Genomic DNA, 16,452 nt, shown 5'->3' with positions numbered 1-16,452 from the left:
GAAACAGAACAAATATATGTGACAATGTGACAAATATGCGTGACACAGAACATTAAACTATCATTTTCATGGATTATCTGAAACACACTGAGCAAAGCGTACAGGGACCACGTAACACCGGTTTCAAACGGTAATATATTCCGGTATTCGTTCAACAAACAACTATGCTTTTGAAGTCATCTGTGAGCCCGTGGTTTTAACACAAACACAAGCGTCCGATGCTGTAAATATAGCGACCTTGTCAGCGTTATAATTTCAATTAATGATAATTGTTGGTGCAAGCAAGCTGAGTTACAATTGGCAATTGCATGAATTAAGCCAACATCAGTGTGACATAGTAAAAAGTTTTTTTACGTTTTTTTTATGTTATAGATGGCTCCCAGGGAATTGATCGATCTACAACTACTATATGTACTGTGTAACAGGCGAATTTGGGACAAAACAATACCTTTACGTCGTTTTTTTTACCTTCACTTTTCGTAAAACACAAGAAACAATAAGAAAACAACTCTTTTAAACTCACGATGCATGAACACAAAGTGTAACGACTGGCTCCAATGACATATTCATTGTAAATTTAATAATAGTCTAGCTAAAATTATTTCGGTCTTATTTCTGTTCTTATATTAAATGTTGACGTCACATAACAGCAACAGAAAACTGGTGTTTGCTAAAAACAGTCACTTTAATTAACAATACAGTTAAACATTAAAAATTTAAAGAGCTATGTGAAACGAACGTAAAACGTGCAATGAAAAACGATTTGCATCTTTGTAAAATCCTTTTAAGATAATGACATCTCGGGAAAATTCGTTAAACACTTCGATGATACTGTTCGTTTACATATAAACATGCAAAATTTACCATTTTTGTATCTCTGAAAGAGTTAATGACAACTGAAAATGACTAATATTGTTGATGTATATTTACAACAAATTGCAGTAGATCTAAGTTTATATCTCGCAAACTTTGCAAAGAAAGTTAAAGTATCATGTTTGAAAATTCTTGGCTAAGATCGCTCACTCTCCTTGACGCAAAAGTTTCTTGAGCTGCATAATTGCTCCAGGATTTGACCTTTGCGTACACTCGAATGGTGTCGAACCTATATCGGTTATAAGTAAATTCAGCATAATTCGCAAACTACGTACGTTTATCTCATTTACAATACTATTTAATCGATTTGATAACTTACTTTGTATAGTCCAAATCTCTGCAGTTTGATCCCGACACAAAATCGTTAGGGTCCAGACTACACACAAAGTTGCCTTTAGGAACCGTTACAACGTATGATGCGTACGGACTTTTGCATGGTCGTCCACCAAAAAAATCTCCAGCTTCGTTACTGTTTTCGCAAAATCTGTTGCCCTGCAAAGTAAAATGACTCCATTAAAAGACAAATCAGACATTTCTTGCAATATATTTCTAGGCAATATATTTGGTATTACGGTAGCTAGTTCAAGCGTGAACATTTTTTCCAGACCGGTTTGAGAAACTTTTCCTCTAAAGATGGATCCTGCCTTGATTGGACCGGACTGTTCAGTTTGAAATACATCACGTGACCTCCATCAACATCTTCCGGTGTTTCTTGGAAACGAATAATCGTCCCTGAACCGTTGCGAGATGGAAGAAGGAAGTGAGAGTTGCCCATGTGGGACACTTTGACATAAATCCTTTTTAAAATACAGCATGAATGAGATATGGAAATAGCCTGAATTGGGAAAAAGATATATAATATAAACGTGATAACTCAAAATACATGAATGGCAAGTGCTGGGTGACCTGGTTATCTTGCCTTGGTTGCCAATTACTCAACGACAAGATCTAGAAGCTTAAAAATTGCTCTTTAACAACAAAAATAACTAATAATGCTGGTATACGTCAAACAATAATTTTTGTTTCTTACGTGGAAGGTACACTCCGGGGTTGTGCTTTGCCGCTTAGTTCAACGTGCATTGCAATTAGTCGGCCGTTATAGCAATCGGCACATCCCCCAAGAGTTATGTCGTTTGGATGTAGCTCCAAGTTGAAGTTAAACTGACCATTCTCGTGCAGCGATTTCAACATGTCCGGTCGACTTGTCTGTAGATCAAACATTAAAAAGGTCGGTCTGGGTTTGTTATTGTCAAACCTTTTCATGTGTTGTTACGCTAACTTGATCAAACTCCCAATATTCATTGAAAGTGTGTGAAGCAGGGCCAGCACTGGACGAAATGAAGTTCAGGAAAGCGTCTCTGTCATTTTCGAGTGTTTGCAAGATATCTTGCAGTTGGAACATGCCGTTCAGCGAACCAAGCTGTGTTGTCATTGCCTGAACAACATGTTGACTTTAGACCAAAGGTTTTACGTTACTTTCAAAAATCAGGAAACTTTATAAAGCTCCTGTATCTCTATGTACAGTCAAGTATCAAGCTAACTTCATCGATGCCACTTATGTTGATATTTTAAATTTATTATCCATCAATTACTCGGTCGCCGTAATTATTGATGTATTTGTCCATAATGTCGAAATCCCACAAGCTGACAAAATGGTAGGCCTTTGATAATTCGTACAAAGAATGCAAAATCATATCTTCTTGCTGCTGATATAAACTGCAAATAAAACAATCGTTTAAATACCAACATAAAGAGTGGGGTGTGTGATTTTCATGACTGAATTGTTATTGCAGTCGTTTTTGTAAGTTTCTTGCCTGAACAGAAGATCAGTGAATTTCATTTTAACAACCATTGCGTTGCTGTTGAGCGTTAAATCCAATCTTGTGTCAGCAGCCGCTTGTGTTTCAACTAGCAGCTTACCATTGTACAAGGCTTCCTGCAAATTAAAGCCGGCAGAGACCAAGTAAGTTTTTGAATCTGTTTTTTTTTTTTCAATGTTGAAAGCTTTAGGTAGTACAGTAGTTAGTACGTCGAACTGTCCAAACTTGTTTTGGTACCTTCAGTTTGATGTCCATGTTAATTATTCGATCAATGAGAGTCATTCGCATTCCTGCGTCACGGAAAAAATCTTCCAAAACTCTGTTCATGTTTTTTACCTAGAAAATGAATCAATAACCAAAAATTAAAAAAAATAAACAAGCGTGTAAGTTATACAAAAGAATCAAAGAATAAATCAGCTATGCGTGAGTTAATAAAATAAAAAGAGATTTGACTTGTCCAAAAACTTTACCAAATCAGTTTTTGTCTCATCAAGCAAACAAGAAAATTCTTGGACAAGTTTTCCTTTGTTCTTTGCCAGGTCGCCTTGAACGATAATCGGCACAGCTGATACGTCCATTTTGGAAAAGTCTAAAGTCTCTGGATCAATCTCGTTATATTCTGAACCAAATACGAGTCTACACAAAAAACAATTGTCGTATCTTTGCATTTTCATAAATACTTTTTCTTTAGAATTGAAATCTAATTAGTACAACCTCTTCTCTAAAGTTGTCTTTGCTTGTTGTAAGGAGGGCGCTTTGCATGTTGGATCATTCTCAAAAACTTCAGCTATCTATTTTTTAAGTATGGTTTGAGCAAAAAAAATTGTGAAAAATGTTTACGTTAATATAGGCCTATCTAACTAAGTGTTGGTTGTATATTAAAAACATTTAATTTTTAAATAATAGACGATACCTAAAATATTTACCTCTAAAGCTCCATCTAATACATCTTTGAATTCTTCAACTCCAGGTTTTTCAACGGCTTTCACAATACTAAAGACAACGCCGACTAACGCTTTTAAAAAGCTAAGAAAGTTGAAAGGTTTTCTTTCTTTAGACTGAAAAGTAAGAACGAGTTGAAGACTTTTGTACTCTACAATAAATACTTTCTCTGATTTTAAACTTTCTAACCTTTTCGTCGATTACTTGAGGAAGAAGAATTTTGATTTGTTCCATTTCACTATCCATGATCGCTTCCAGTTGTTTCACTGCTTTAACATAAAGCATCTTCTGATTTGTCAGTTCTTGTAATTGGTAATTCACTTCCAACTCCGATTTTCTGTTGGCATCGGTGACAACCGAATGCATTATATTTTGCACTTCACGGACGTTCTCAATCTTAAACAGAAAAAACAAAATTAATTTAAATTTTGTTTGATTTTTTTCTTGGCATAACGCATAGAAATTGAGAAATTGTTCACATCCGAACGATGTGGAAGTAAAATAAATGGAAATGACCTGTGTTTCAAAAAAAACAAAAAAAAACAAGAAATTAGGTAGTTGTACACACACACATCACACCTTTCCCATGACAGTGTTATAAGTGCTTTCAAAACTCCTGCCAGTTTCAAGTAGACCTTTTGTTTTGTCATACAAAAATGCCCAATCCAAGTCGGGTGCGTATTCTTTAGTATTTCCATAATAATCAAAACCTTGTTTGGTCTTATTTATCAGAAAGGAAACCTTCAAGTCGAAGAATAATTTAATAGGTAAACTTCTAAATCTCTCGTTAAATTGTTTTAGCTTGAGCTAATTATTACTGGTCATACCTGCTGATAAAGGTCAGAATTTTCATCGGCAACCGACCTTATGAAAGAAAAAACTTTCAAAGCTTCGTCGGTTTTATTTCTGTGATAAAGGGAATCACCATGACGACGAATCAAATTGAGTAATTCTGTATCGTTTACAAACCATTTCTTTACGCTGTCAACTCTACGCAAAACCAACTCTTCAGCTTGTCCAGAATCACCCTAACAAAGAGCAAATTGATATGTCTTTGTCTACAGCAAAGCTTTCATTTGCTTTCGTTCACTTACCTTATCAGGCAATGAATATTTGTCAAAACCATCTTGACCAGTGGCTCCTTGTCCACCATTTGGACCGCGGATTCTACATGTTGGCTTACCCGTGCAATGCACATTGTCTTTTAAGCAGCTAATTGAATTTATACATGTACTGTAGCAGTCGCAATCCACGCCACATCCACCGGTACCGCCCTTTCTGCGATACAAACGACACAAAATATTTAGTTTGATTTAGTAAGTGTCGTTACAGTTCTTTTCATTCCCCACTCACCCTCCTATACCACCATATCCGTGCTCAGCTGGTGTCCCTCCTGCTCCTGGCCGTTGCGTAAAGCTCAGCTTTCCTGCTTCATATTTTATGTAGACTGAAGCACTGGAAGATGTACCTCCGCTTCCGGATGTTCCACACCTGCGTCCATCACCACCTGCATCACCGTTGGGGCCAGGTCGACCTACAGCATCATAAAACGTTACTTTGTTTCATCCATTCAATCGTTCATCAATTCACTCACTCATTCACTCATTCACTCATTCACTCATTCACTCATTCACTCATTCACTCATTCACTCATTCACTCATTCACTCATTCACTCATTCACTCATTCACTCATTCACTCATTCACTCATTCACTCATTCACTCATTCACTCATTCACTCATTCACTCATTCACTCATTCACTCATTCACTCATTCACTCATTCACTCATTCACTCATTCACTCATTCACTCATTCACTCATTCACTCATTCACTCATTCACTCATTCACTCATTCACTCATTCACTCATTCACTCATTCACTCATTCACTCATTCACTCATTCACTCATTCACTCATTCACTCATTCACTCATTCACTCATTCACTCATTCACTCATTCACTCATTCACTCATTCACTCATTCACTCATTCACTCATTCACTCATTCACTCATTCACTCATTCACTCATTCACTCATTCACTCATTCACTCATTCACTCATTTACTCATTCACTCATTCACTCATTCACTCATTCGTTCATTTATTCATTAACGACAGCAAACGTCAAACTGCTCAGAAAGACTTCGATGGGCGATGTTTATCATGAAAGCTTAATATTGCCTCCAAGAGACTGCGTCCAGGTGAGAGCGGTTGCCGTCGACTTCTCCACTTCTCTGCAGGCCGAATCGCCCAATGGCGGGCTTTCGTTGGTTCTGTCGTTTCCGTTGTTGCCAGCTCCTCCATCCTGGCCCTTGTTTCCCTCAGACGCCTGAGGAAAAGATGAAACTAACGATATTGATTTATAAAAAGCATCACAGTTGTGTTGTTTGAAACCGATTTTTAGCGGCACAGAGATCAAGATAAACCAAATATTTAGAACGGCAATCAGATATTTTTACCTGGCTTATAATGCTCATATTTCCCTTGATCATGTGAACGTAAATGCCAACCTTCGGACTCGCAATGCCATTTTTGCCAGCGAGGCCGTCCTGATTTTCCCGACCTGCTTGGAAACGGACACATGTCGAAATGTCCAGTCGTTCGCAAACAGTAGGAGCCTGTATGTAGGTGATATGACTTTTGACATTGCAAAGAATCTTCGTTTGAATTTAGGTTAATAACTATAAAATCAAACAAGTATTGCAAAACGACTTTACGCAAATTTGAAGCACACAAAATTGATATTCAACAAATTTCTACTTTTCGAATTAATTAAGTTACAACAAGTTGATTTCTGTTGTTGTAAACTGGACAAATCTTCAATAAAAAAGTGGTTTATTTCATCAAAATGTAACAATTATATAATTGTTATAGTTTTGCTTTCAGTAAAACTTTTAAATGTGCTTAAACAAGTTTGTGTGAATAAATATATTCCCTCGCCTGTAAGGTCAATGTATTTCCATTGGAAACCAAGTTCCTCGCATAAATGGAAAGCTTCTTCAGGCCTTGGAAAGTGACGTCTTGGTCGATGTAAACGCTGTCACCTCGAATTACTAATTCCAATAAAAACTCGTTGCTGGTTACATTCTTGATAGGAAATTTCCTGCAAAATCATCCTAAAAACGTTGAACCGATATTTCTTTAGTTGTTTGTTCTGTTCAGCTCGGTTGCTTATTTCAGCACAATACGTCACATGTAATAGAAAAGCCTGCTTTCTTTACCCTGTTGTCGCCTCTTTTAGCAACTTAGGTACTGCACTTAGATGAACTTCTCTTCCCAAAATGTCAAAAACCTTTTCAGATGTTTCAGAAATTCCAGGCGACGAGACCCAAATCGATGGTGGAATTGTATATGTTGTGTTGGACGTTGCAGTCCCCAATTTTTTTGATACATCTGAATGAGACAAAGATAACGAGTTTATATGATATCAAAGGCTTGCTCAAAATGCTTTCTTAACTATGTACCTGTATATCCGGAAAGCAAACAGACTCCTACAAACACATCAAGAAAAGTAACCTGTACCTCTTGGTGAGCTTTGTGAAATGTCTTTAGTACTCCAATATACTTTCAACCGTTGTCCAGAATGTCGTGTGCTGTTTAGCCGTGTTACGGTTATGTCAAATCCAGTCAAGTCGGAGCTGTCTACTTTTGCATTGTATCTGTAATACATTCAAATGTACATGACAGAAGTCCGGTTTCAGATTAGTAACAGTAAACTTATCTTTTTTAGTTATAGTTTCGATATTTTTGCTTTTGTCATAACACGCTCACCGATCTGGATATCGTGGGTCTCCCCTAACCCAAGCAAAAATTTCCGATACTCTTTCCATCGCAGTATCAAAATGAATTCGTGACGTCATAGTATCAAAACTGGACCAACCAAGTTCCCGATATTCTGTTTGAGACAAATTAAAATTTAAGAAACTTTTTTTGCAAAGTGGAGATCTCTATGTTGCATTTTCGTCAGAAACCGAAGCCTAAGAATGTGTAAAGATACGACTTTCTAAGAATGTTAAGTTCCATAAATGTTACGCGTCGACACCAAATTACATCCAGTCGAAAATGAAAAGCCTTTGCGCTGTGCTGAGCTTACTGGACAAAACGCCGTAAAATGCAAAAGAAAATAAACTGCAATAACGTCAACAAAAAGAGTTGGCAAAACCGTGAAATGCTCACGTTAAAAAGTTGTTGATTTTTAACTTTTCAAATAATAATTTTCTGCATGTTTTTGTTGTTTTTTTGTTTTGTGTTTTTGTTTTTTATCTCAAGTTCTTTTACAATCCAAAAAATACTCGAAAATAAGTTGTACAGAAACCGCTGCTGGGTATGTCAACAATACGATCAAATGGGTCAATTGTAGATGAGATACTTTAATTTGTTTGCTATAAATTAGGACACAAACTTCAAAACTATAAATTATACTTTTAGATGTGCTTTCTGAGACTTCGACTTCCCTCCAGTATAGTAGCGGATTTTGTTTCCACCCTAGTTTGCAATTTGAACACTCGATAGTGATGTTAAATCCATTCGAAGAAACTCCATTTATTCTTATCTTAAACCTATTACAAAATTCATAAGCGTGCTGACTAGTTTAGGTAGACTTCTCTATCTTTTGCTTTAGTTTTTTTATTTCTTACTTGTCAGGATTCTCTGTATCTCCAATTACCCAAAGAGTCAGATCTGGAGCTCTTCTGTACGTGGTGGAAAAATCTACCCACATTGTCTTCGTATTATAGCTTGATGAACCAACTTCTTCTTGTTCTTATTGCAAACCAATAAAATGACTTTAATGAAATAAAATATTAAAGTTTACTTAAAAAATAAGAAATCTAAACGCAGTACCATCTGAAGGAACATCTGGAAATTCTCTCACGATCCAGCACATCTTAGGATGTTGTTTCCAGCCTTTATTTTGGTCTAAACGTTTCACAGTATAATCAAATCCATTCCGATTGCTACCCTGGACAATAACGCTGAATCTGCCAAAAGCAAAACCAAAAACTTTGATCAATAGAGAATTTTTTCAGATTTGGGATTGTTTAAAACTATAAAATATGGGAACATTTATCGAATTTGTTATCCGTGTAATTGGGTACCTGTCTGGATATTGAATGTCTCCTTGCATCCATGCATATACCTCATATGGGTCGTCTTTACACGGCCGAGGAAAGTTAGCATGGCCGGTCAGTGTGTTTGAACCTGAGCCTCCAAGTTGCTTCGATGCTATAACGATATAAGCATGCTCCAGATTAAGCAGCTGATAAAGCAGGGGCGGGCAACTTCTTCGGTCGGCGGGCCTGATATGAGAAAATGAAGTACTTGGCGGGCCGGATTCATGAATAGTTTGGAACGCAGCTTTGTCTTATTAATGTTCATGGTCGAAAATGTTTGCTCACAAATGTATGTAGACCCGAACAGAACAAGTAATAGATTCATAGCCATTTTTCTCAGGTTGGCAAACTTGGACTTATTCAGTGACGCAATACAGGGATTGCGGCAGAATTTGGCCGCAGGCCACATTATCATGTTAGACCGGAAACTGTCTGCGGGCCGCTTAAACTCCCGTCGCGGGCCGGATCCGGCCCGCGGGCCGTATGTTGCCTGCCCCTGTGATAAAGTATACAAACGTCTTATCCACTCCCTTATTACAGTCGATTTCTAAAATCGTAATTATGCCTTTTCGCATTTTAAAACTATTAAAATACTTGCATATAATTACATATCTGATCAATTTGCATCTTTATTAAGCCTTCTACGGACCTTGGCATTGTACATTTTCGGCTCCTGTCGCGCTCCAGTATATCTTCGGTTTCTGTTTCCAACCTTTCCCTTGGTCCAACCGCCTTACTCTGACTTGAAACCCTTCTTTGTCGAAGCTGTCCACCGTAGCACTGAATCTATTTACACAAGGTGATACGGATGTCTAAAAATAACTCTGCTTGTCTTTGGTTTCTATGATTGCTATTGTTGAACATAAAAAAATTGTAACTCTTTACCGGTCGGGGTATTTTGAATATCCTCTAACCCACGAATAAAATGTCTTAGGTTTTTTTGTATAAGGCAGGGGAAATCGAACGTGCAAAGTCAATGTATTCGAACCAGAGCTACTTATTACTCGGTAATCTGTGCAAAAGACAATTTTTTCACAAGGTATAATGTGTAGAGCATATGCGCGGCTCAATCCAATACTATATGTAACTGAAGCAGCATTATACAGGCATTGCGCAATACTTTTGGTGTCAAAATGATCCGCTCCAGTTGTTGCCCAATATAGCGTGGGAGTCTGTGTCCATCCTTTGTGTTGGTCAGTTCTTCGTACGATAATGCTAAATCCATTCTGATCTATATTATTTGTTTCAGTTCTGAATCTATAACAACAAGAAACGTTTGGTTTAGCTGTAAACATCAAAGAATGCTTCTTGCGAATTTAGGTTTTCCTGTTAGATAAAAAAAAAAAAACTTATGACGAAGAAACTTACCGGTCTGGATACGATTTGTCCCCTCTCACCCAAGCGTCAACAGTTGGGTTTTTCTTGTACGGGATTGGAAATTGGATCTGCCAGTTTAAGGCATCGGAGCGCGAAGGACTTAAAGCCTGTGATTCTATATTAACACAAGAACGACTCAATTAACTTCAAATATAAGATGCTTGAAGTGTTACATGTTGCTCTACATATAGCTTTTGTGATACCGTGCGAAGATGAGACGTGGTCACCCATTGCGTTCCAGTATAACTTTGGATTCTGCTTCCAGCCTTTGTTTTGATCTAAGCGTCTCACAGTAAAGTCAAATCCGTCTTCATCAACGTTGCTTATTGCAACGCTGAACCTAGAATGATCAAAACTGGTTGATAAACGCACCAGTTTAAATCGGTCAAAGCTTTGGTTTAGTTTTCAATTGGTTACAAATGAGAACGATATTGTACCTGTCATTGTAACTTGCTTCTCCCTCCACTCTCGCTGTCACTTCGGGAGGTAATACGTATGGGGTAGGAAATTGAACTCGGGAAGATTTTGTGTTGGACTTTGACCCGCCAATTGCAATTTGTTCTGTGCACGATAATTTTTGTTCGAGCATCAACCGTATTTTTAAAACTAACTTTATTCAAAATTAGTCATGTTTAAAATTTGTTTTACAAGTTTGTTTCATGCCAGTTTCATTGCTGGGTGACGCACCATAAATTTAGACCAATCAAGGGAAACACTACAATAGATGAGAGTAACACAAATCTTGCTAGAATAGCAATAATATTTAGGCCTACAATTACAAGCAAATGTATTCAAACACGGTAAAAAGTGCAAATCACTGAGCTTTTAGATGGATATACAGTACAAAAATATCTATATAAAAAACTTTTCCACATTATAAGTTTCAATAATTAGTAAAAAATGCAGGTAGAACTCTTTAAAATAGAAACCATTTGATGGATCTGATTCGGACTCTCTCACAGTCCAATAGAGGTCGGGATGTTGTTTCCAACCAAATCTATCTGAACGGGTAACTGAGACGTCAAACCCATAAGTATAAACTTTATTTATTTCAACATTAAATCTGCAACAACAAAAAACGCTTAAAGCTGGAAGGCTGCGTATAAAAATATGATGTTGATTTCTAACCGCAAGTGGTACAGGTTTAGCTACTTACATATCTGGATAGCCTGGATTTCCTCTTACCCAAACGTAGAGATCAGGAACATTCGCAAGCTGATTAGGAAAAGTGATTCGAGCTGGTAAAGTTTCTTGACGTGACTGACCTAACTGCTCATGTCCTTAGCAGTAAACAAACAAACAAAGAATTATTAAAGAAATAAAATGAATTCTTTAAAAGCAATCCTTAGAAATAATTTAGTAAGAGCAGTAGAAAATTTTTCAAAATTGAAAAACATTTTATACCATCTGCCTTAAGTTTGTCAGCTCCTGTTGCGCTCCAGAATATTCTTGGTTTTTGCTTCCAGCCTTTTCCTTGGTCTATTCGTCTGATGCTGACGTCATAACCCTCTCGGTCAATGCTGTTTACGTTAACAGTAAACCTGAAAAAAGATCGGTGTAAGTTATTGTTGTTTTGCAAAATGAAATCTTTCCGTTACGATCTGCTAAAAGGGCTGCCTACTCATGCAGAAATTTAATTTATAGGATGTCATTAGATTTTTGACCCACCTGTCGGGGTACTTGAGGTCTCCTCTCACCCAAGTAAATATTTTCGGTTGTGTTTTATACGGTGTGGGAAACTGCACTCGCCAGTTTAAAGTATTTGAACGTGAACCACTTACTACACGGGATTCTGTATAACAAAAAAATTGCTCACTTCCCCTATTTTAGGAACTTATAGTTGTATAGCTTACTGTTCATCGCAATAATCGGCTGTTATCTTATGGGTTTCAATATGTCGTTTGTTTTGATGATGCCCAATGTCCATTAATATCATTTCGTAGGATATATGCTTAAGACAAAAGTAATATCTCACAACTACTTACTGTAAAATGCACGTCATAAAATTTAAAATGGTAGTTCATTGCAGCAATTAAATACCGTAGACAAAACGATACCTGAAGAGGTAACAGCGGGATCGCCTTCGACATCCCAGTATAATGTTGGGCTTTGCTTCCATCCCTTGTTTTGGTCTAAACGAGTTACTGTCAAGTCAAATCCATTCGTATTAATGCTGCTGACTTTCACACTAAACCTATTGCAATAAAACTTATGCTGTCAGGTCTTTTTACTTTGTTATCTTTGTTTGTTTTGTTTTACCTGTCGGGATATTTCTGTTCTCCAATCACCCAGGCTTGTACTTTAGGGGCCACTTGATATGGAACTGGAAATTGAATGCGCCACCCTAATGTGTGCGAGCCTGAACCACTAAGACGACGGGATTCTGTTTTTTTTTTTCAACGAATTACTTTATTTAATCCAGACTGTCAAATACTTGAAGTTGCTTTTTTACACTAATGTTGTTACTGAAAAAGCTAAGCTAGCAGACCAGAAGTCCCTGTATGGCACCTTTAGAATTACTGATCTTGTCTCCTTTTACACTCCAGTATAACATTGGAGACTGCTTCCAACCTTTGCCCTGGTCCAGACGTCTTACGCTGAACATAAAGCCATTGCTATTGACGCTGTTTATTTTTACTTCGAATCTGAAACATAATATAAACATTCGATTAATTGCGCTTTTAATTGATGAGTCTTTATAACAGCAATCAAATTGATTTACATGCATTAAGAATTTAGAAGCTGCTTAGTCGATTTTCCTTACCGATCGGGATAACTTGGATCACCTCTGGCCCACGCGTTAACCGTAGGTTTACTTTTATATGGAATGGGAAACTCAATGTGCCAGTTAAGCGTATTTGACTTTGACCCACTCAATCTGCGCGAATCTGCATAAAGAAGAGTAACTTTAAAAAACGTAGTAATTTCAACTATATATATTGGTTGATTAGGATTCCCACGAAAAGTAATCGCAAGCATGTGATACAAACTGCAGTTTTAAATGTTCTTGTAATTAAAAAAGGTTTTGGGCTTCTCTAAAACGTACCCAGGAAACGCTTACGCTCTACGAACTATATTTGCACAGCTGTGTTTTAATGCTACAAAATCTTTATCGGTGGGACAGGACATGTCATAAAACCACATAACGACATTGACAAGTGCACATGAGCGGGCCTACGTCCAAAGATCAAGTAACAATCAGATGCCGACGAAAATTATAATACTATAACTACTTAAACCATTCAGGTTACCATCCTAACTCAAAGTTTGTTGTATGTTTTGCTACGGTGCGTTTAAGAAATATTTGTTTAGGAATTAAATTTAACTTGTACTTTTGAAAAGGGTGCTGTGGTATGTGCCAATGAACATGTTGCAACAAGGACCAGTCTTGCTACCTTGTGCTGGATCAACTGTTTGGCCTTGTACCGTGTACGATAACATGGGGTGTTGTTTCCAGCCGTGATTGCGGTCCACACGTCTTACAGCAAAGTTAAACCCGTCCCGATCAGTGCCGGTGACCATAACCGTAAATCTGTAAAAGAAAAATTACAAGGAAATAAGTGTTTTATTTGGGAAGTTTTTACGAGCATTTGACATAAGACTAGTTACCATACACATACTGCAATAATTATTAATAAAAGCTAAGGCCAAATTTAGTATAAATATTTGTATGTGGTTATGTCATGACATATTCTATGACGTAGGGTAACTATGACTTATACCTGTCTCCATACTTTGGGTCCCCTGTTACCCATGCCGTCACTTTTGGGGTACTTGCATACGGAGTGGCAAACTCAATACGCCAGTTGAGTGGGTTTGAACGAGAGCCGCTAAGCTCTCTGTACTCTGAATAACAACAAAGGAAAGAAAATTTCATTAGCAAGACGTGTGGTAGGTTTTTATCAAACATTTATCGTTAAACTTTCATTACCTTTACCAGAAGAACACTGAAGTACTGCAAGCCATAGGCATGTTAATATCGCTTGCCGAAATTTCATTTTCTATAATGAAACAACTTATTGTATGTATGCTTCAACAGCTAAAGAAGCTTTTAAAATGTCATGCATAGATGAATAAACCTAAGCTACACAAAACGTTTTTGGCGTCAATGTGGTGGTATAAAGTCACACTCTTTTTTATTGATGATGTTTATCGCATCCAAATTTCATTATAACCTTATATGTTGTCAACAGCAATCAAATGCTGTAGTGACCATAGGAAGCAAGCACTGTGTTTCGTAACTTCGACTGCAGCCAGGTAGTATTTCACAGCTCAGCAGTTTCCATTGAAACACAAGCTTGATTGATATAACAAAACACGTCATTTGGTCGTGAGAGCATTCGACCTGACTTAAAAAAATATCATGTGATACCAAGGCATGTACTGTAGGCCTATACACGAATACACAATTTACTTTTGAACGAAAGAAACGTAAGGTTCTGTTGTTAAACCTACCGTTATTCTTAACATATTGCCTCTTTTAAATATGCAGATTTTAGACTGTTTCAATTTCACCTCACCTTATGTATAAGTAACATATTGCAAAAGGTGTTCTAGCTATTGAAATCTAAAGCATTACACATGCTATAACAAACTAACAAGGTTTTCAATTAAACCAACACCACTAATGCATAGAGTCATCTTTAAACTCCAATGCTTTTAAAAGACGATTATAATTTAAGAGAGCCGGTATGCTACTTGAGTTCCATAGGATGCTATCATTCACTTCGTTTCCATTTGGGTCAGTATGTGGAGTCTAAACTAGCTTGCTATGGTTAATGGAACTTGTCTTTACAAAGAAGTTTTTTCTTCTTTCTAGACTCTACTCCAGGCCGTCACCAGCTAATTATTTGTGGTGCTTTCAACCTAACGTATTAAAACTATCTCTTTTTTGCGTTCACACGGAAAGAAGGATCAATTTATCAAGTTGTTAAATTAGTGGAAAGTACACACCATGGGCTGTAGTTGTGTGTGTTATGACGTTGTTCGATATGTTGACAACCTGTTTAAACAAATGCTGTTTGTAAATCGTAAATTCTTCAACGTTCTCATGTGACCAGTAACCACTTCTTCAGGGCGGCCACCTCCACGTTTTATTGCTGTTTGTATGTGTTTCAGTAGTGCCCCCTCCCTTCCTCCCATAGAGTGAACGTGAAGTTTCGAAGGTTAAAATAAATTTAGGGCTGAATCAATAGACCAGTGTTCTTTAAAGCAAAGGGCTCCAAAACTTTTTCGTTCCTCTCACACTCATTCGTTTTGGCGTAGGCGTGCATGTTATCCTCAGTAGAAGCTGCAGTCTTTACATTAAACTGTTCCCCCCTTAACTAAAATGTAGGCCTCGACTAGCCAACGTAGACGTTTCCTTCCACCTTTAGGCTGGTTACATATTTTAAAATCCCATCACTAGGCTTTAAATCACCTAAAAGTTATCTCACAAGACTGGAGGTTTGAACAATTCTGATTGTGAACCTCTAGTCCAAAGCAATAGAGACTAACTAAAGGTTTGCGATCTATGTTATATCCTATCAAATTAATTCTCACTTAGTCCTACGAAGTTAAAAAGTTAATTATTTAAACTTTATATTTAAAGTTTTTTTTTTGTTACGTAGAGTTTACTACTCTAAAAATCTCTTGTCATAAGTAAATTTATAACGCCGGGTCAATTTTGCAGAACCTAAAACTATTTCAAAATCTATGAATACTACAAAAATATCTATGCAGTACTATATGGTGTAGCAGTGTTGTGCTGAATTGTATGGTATCTGTAACGCGGGTACAGTGGAACAAACATCCAAAACATTTAAAATATCCACAGAAGTTTGGAAAGTTTTAAAGTCTTGGAAGATATTATTTACACCCCAATGCGTATGTATTCGACTAGTATAGTATATTGACTACATATCAGAATTCAGACATGTTTTAGGTTTTTACGATCTATCCTTCTTCAGAAAAAGATAACGAAGTATCAAGCAATAATTGGTTCTTGCAATAAACAGCAAAATCACTACAGAATTTAATGGTACAGCAAAGATTTAGTATAATTAATTAATTTTGAAAAAAATATGGTTAAATATTCTATCTCCTCAGCGTTACTTTCACAATAATGGAAATAGAGTGTACAATGTACCGGTTTGTCGTAGATCTTCAGCAGCACAGAAAAAGTTATGCAGATAAAACTTTACTGAGTTGAAGTGAGTGAAAATGTTTATACAATGAATTATAATATTCAATATGTAAAAGCATTACTTCTTGGTTGAAAATTTAAATATTATTTAATTGTTCTTTGTGTGAATGCACCAAATGGTTTCAAAGTAACCGTCTGAGGATG

The 16,452-nt window shown here is 36.9% G+C and overlaps 1 protein-coding gene across 2 annotated transcripts; it reads right to left on the bottom strand.

Moving 5' to 3' along the window:
* Window positions 1-474: 474 nt before the first annotated feature.
* Window positions 475-14,947, bottom strand: LOC143469486 (uncharacterized). 2 transcript variants are annotated; one of them, XM_076967196.1, is made up of 44 exons: window positions 14,300-14,947; window positions 14,056-14,125; window positions 13,847-13,970; window positions 13,520-13,656; window positions 12,889-13,012; window positions 12,633-12,769; window positions 12,384-12,507; window positions 12,182-12,318; window positions 11,793-11,916; window positions 11,529-11,665; window positions 11,281-11,404; window positions 11,054-11,187; window positions 10,562-10,685; window positions 10,328-10,464; window positions 10,116-10,239; window positions 9,868-10,004; window positions 9,633-9,759; window positions 9,397-9,533; window positions 8,733-8,859; window positions 8,479-8,615; window positions 8,274-8,397; window positions 8,059-8,195; window positions 7,408-7,531; window positions 7,159-7,295; window positions 6,858-7,029; window positions 6,577-6,739; window positions 6,096-6,254; window positions 5,818-5,965; window positions 4,989-5,169; window positions 4,730-4,913; window positions 4,463-4,663; window positions 4,215-4,376; window positions 3,825-4,031; window positions 3,620-3,751; window positions 3,408-3,484; window positions 3,164-3,329; window positions 2,931-3,029; window positions 2,688-2,809; window positions 2,466-2,589; window positions 2,153-2,308; window positions 1,904-2,079; window positions 1,481-1,670; window positions 1,193-1,365; window positions 475-1,102 (listed from the first exon to the last, which is right to left on the bottom strand). In XM_076967196.1, exons 2-44 carry the CDS (start codon window positions 14,120-14,122, stop codon window positions 982-984), a joined length of 6,054 nt encoding a protein of 2,017 aa, XP_076823311.1. In that variant the 5' UTR covers window positions 14,123-14,125; window positions 14,300-14,947; the 3' UTR covers window positions 475-981. The 2 variants fall into 2 exon arrangements, with proteins under 2 accessions (XP_076823311.1, XP_076823312.1); XM_076967197.1 differs by lacking the exon at window positions 14,300-14,947 and having other exon boundaries at window positions 14,056-14,210.
* Between the last annotated feature and the right edge of the window lie 1,505 nt (window positions 14,948-16,452).

Source organism: Clavelina lepadiformis, chromosome 8 (assembly GCF_947623445.1).
Source record: "Clavelina lepadiformis chromosome 8, kaClaLepa1.1, whole genome shotgun sequence".
In the NCBI taxonomy this organism is placed as follows: Eukaryota; Metazoa; Chordata; class Ascidiacea; order Aplousobranchia; family Clavelinidae; genus Clavelina; species Clavelina lepadiformis.
The sequence above is the reverse complement of the archived record's forward strand: the minus strand, read 5'-3'. Positions and strand labels throughout refer to the sequence as shown.

Excerpts from the sequence above, each read along its gene's own strand:
- LOC143469486 (XM_076967196.1), bottom strand. The coding sequence starts at position 14,122 with ATGAAATTTCGGCAAGCGATATTAACATGCCTATGGCTTGCAGTACTT. Across the intron at positions 12,508-12,632 it reads CAAGATCAGTAATTCTAAAG|AATCCCGTCGTCTTAGTGGT; the intron begins GTGCCATACAGG and ends AAAAAAAAACAG. Across the intron at positions 3,030-3,163 it reads ATGAGACAAAAACTGATTTG|GTAAAAAACATGAACAGAGT; the intron begins GTAAAGTTTTTG and ends TTCATTTTCTAG.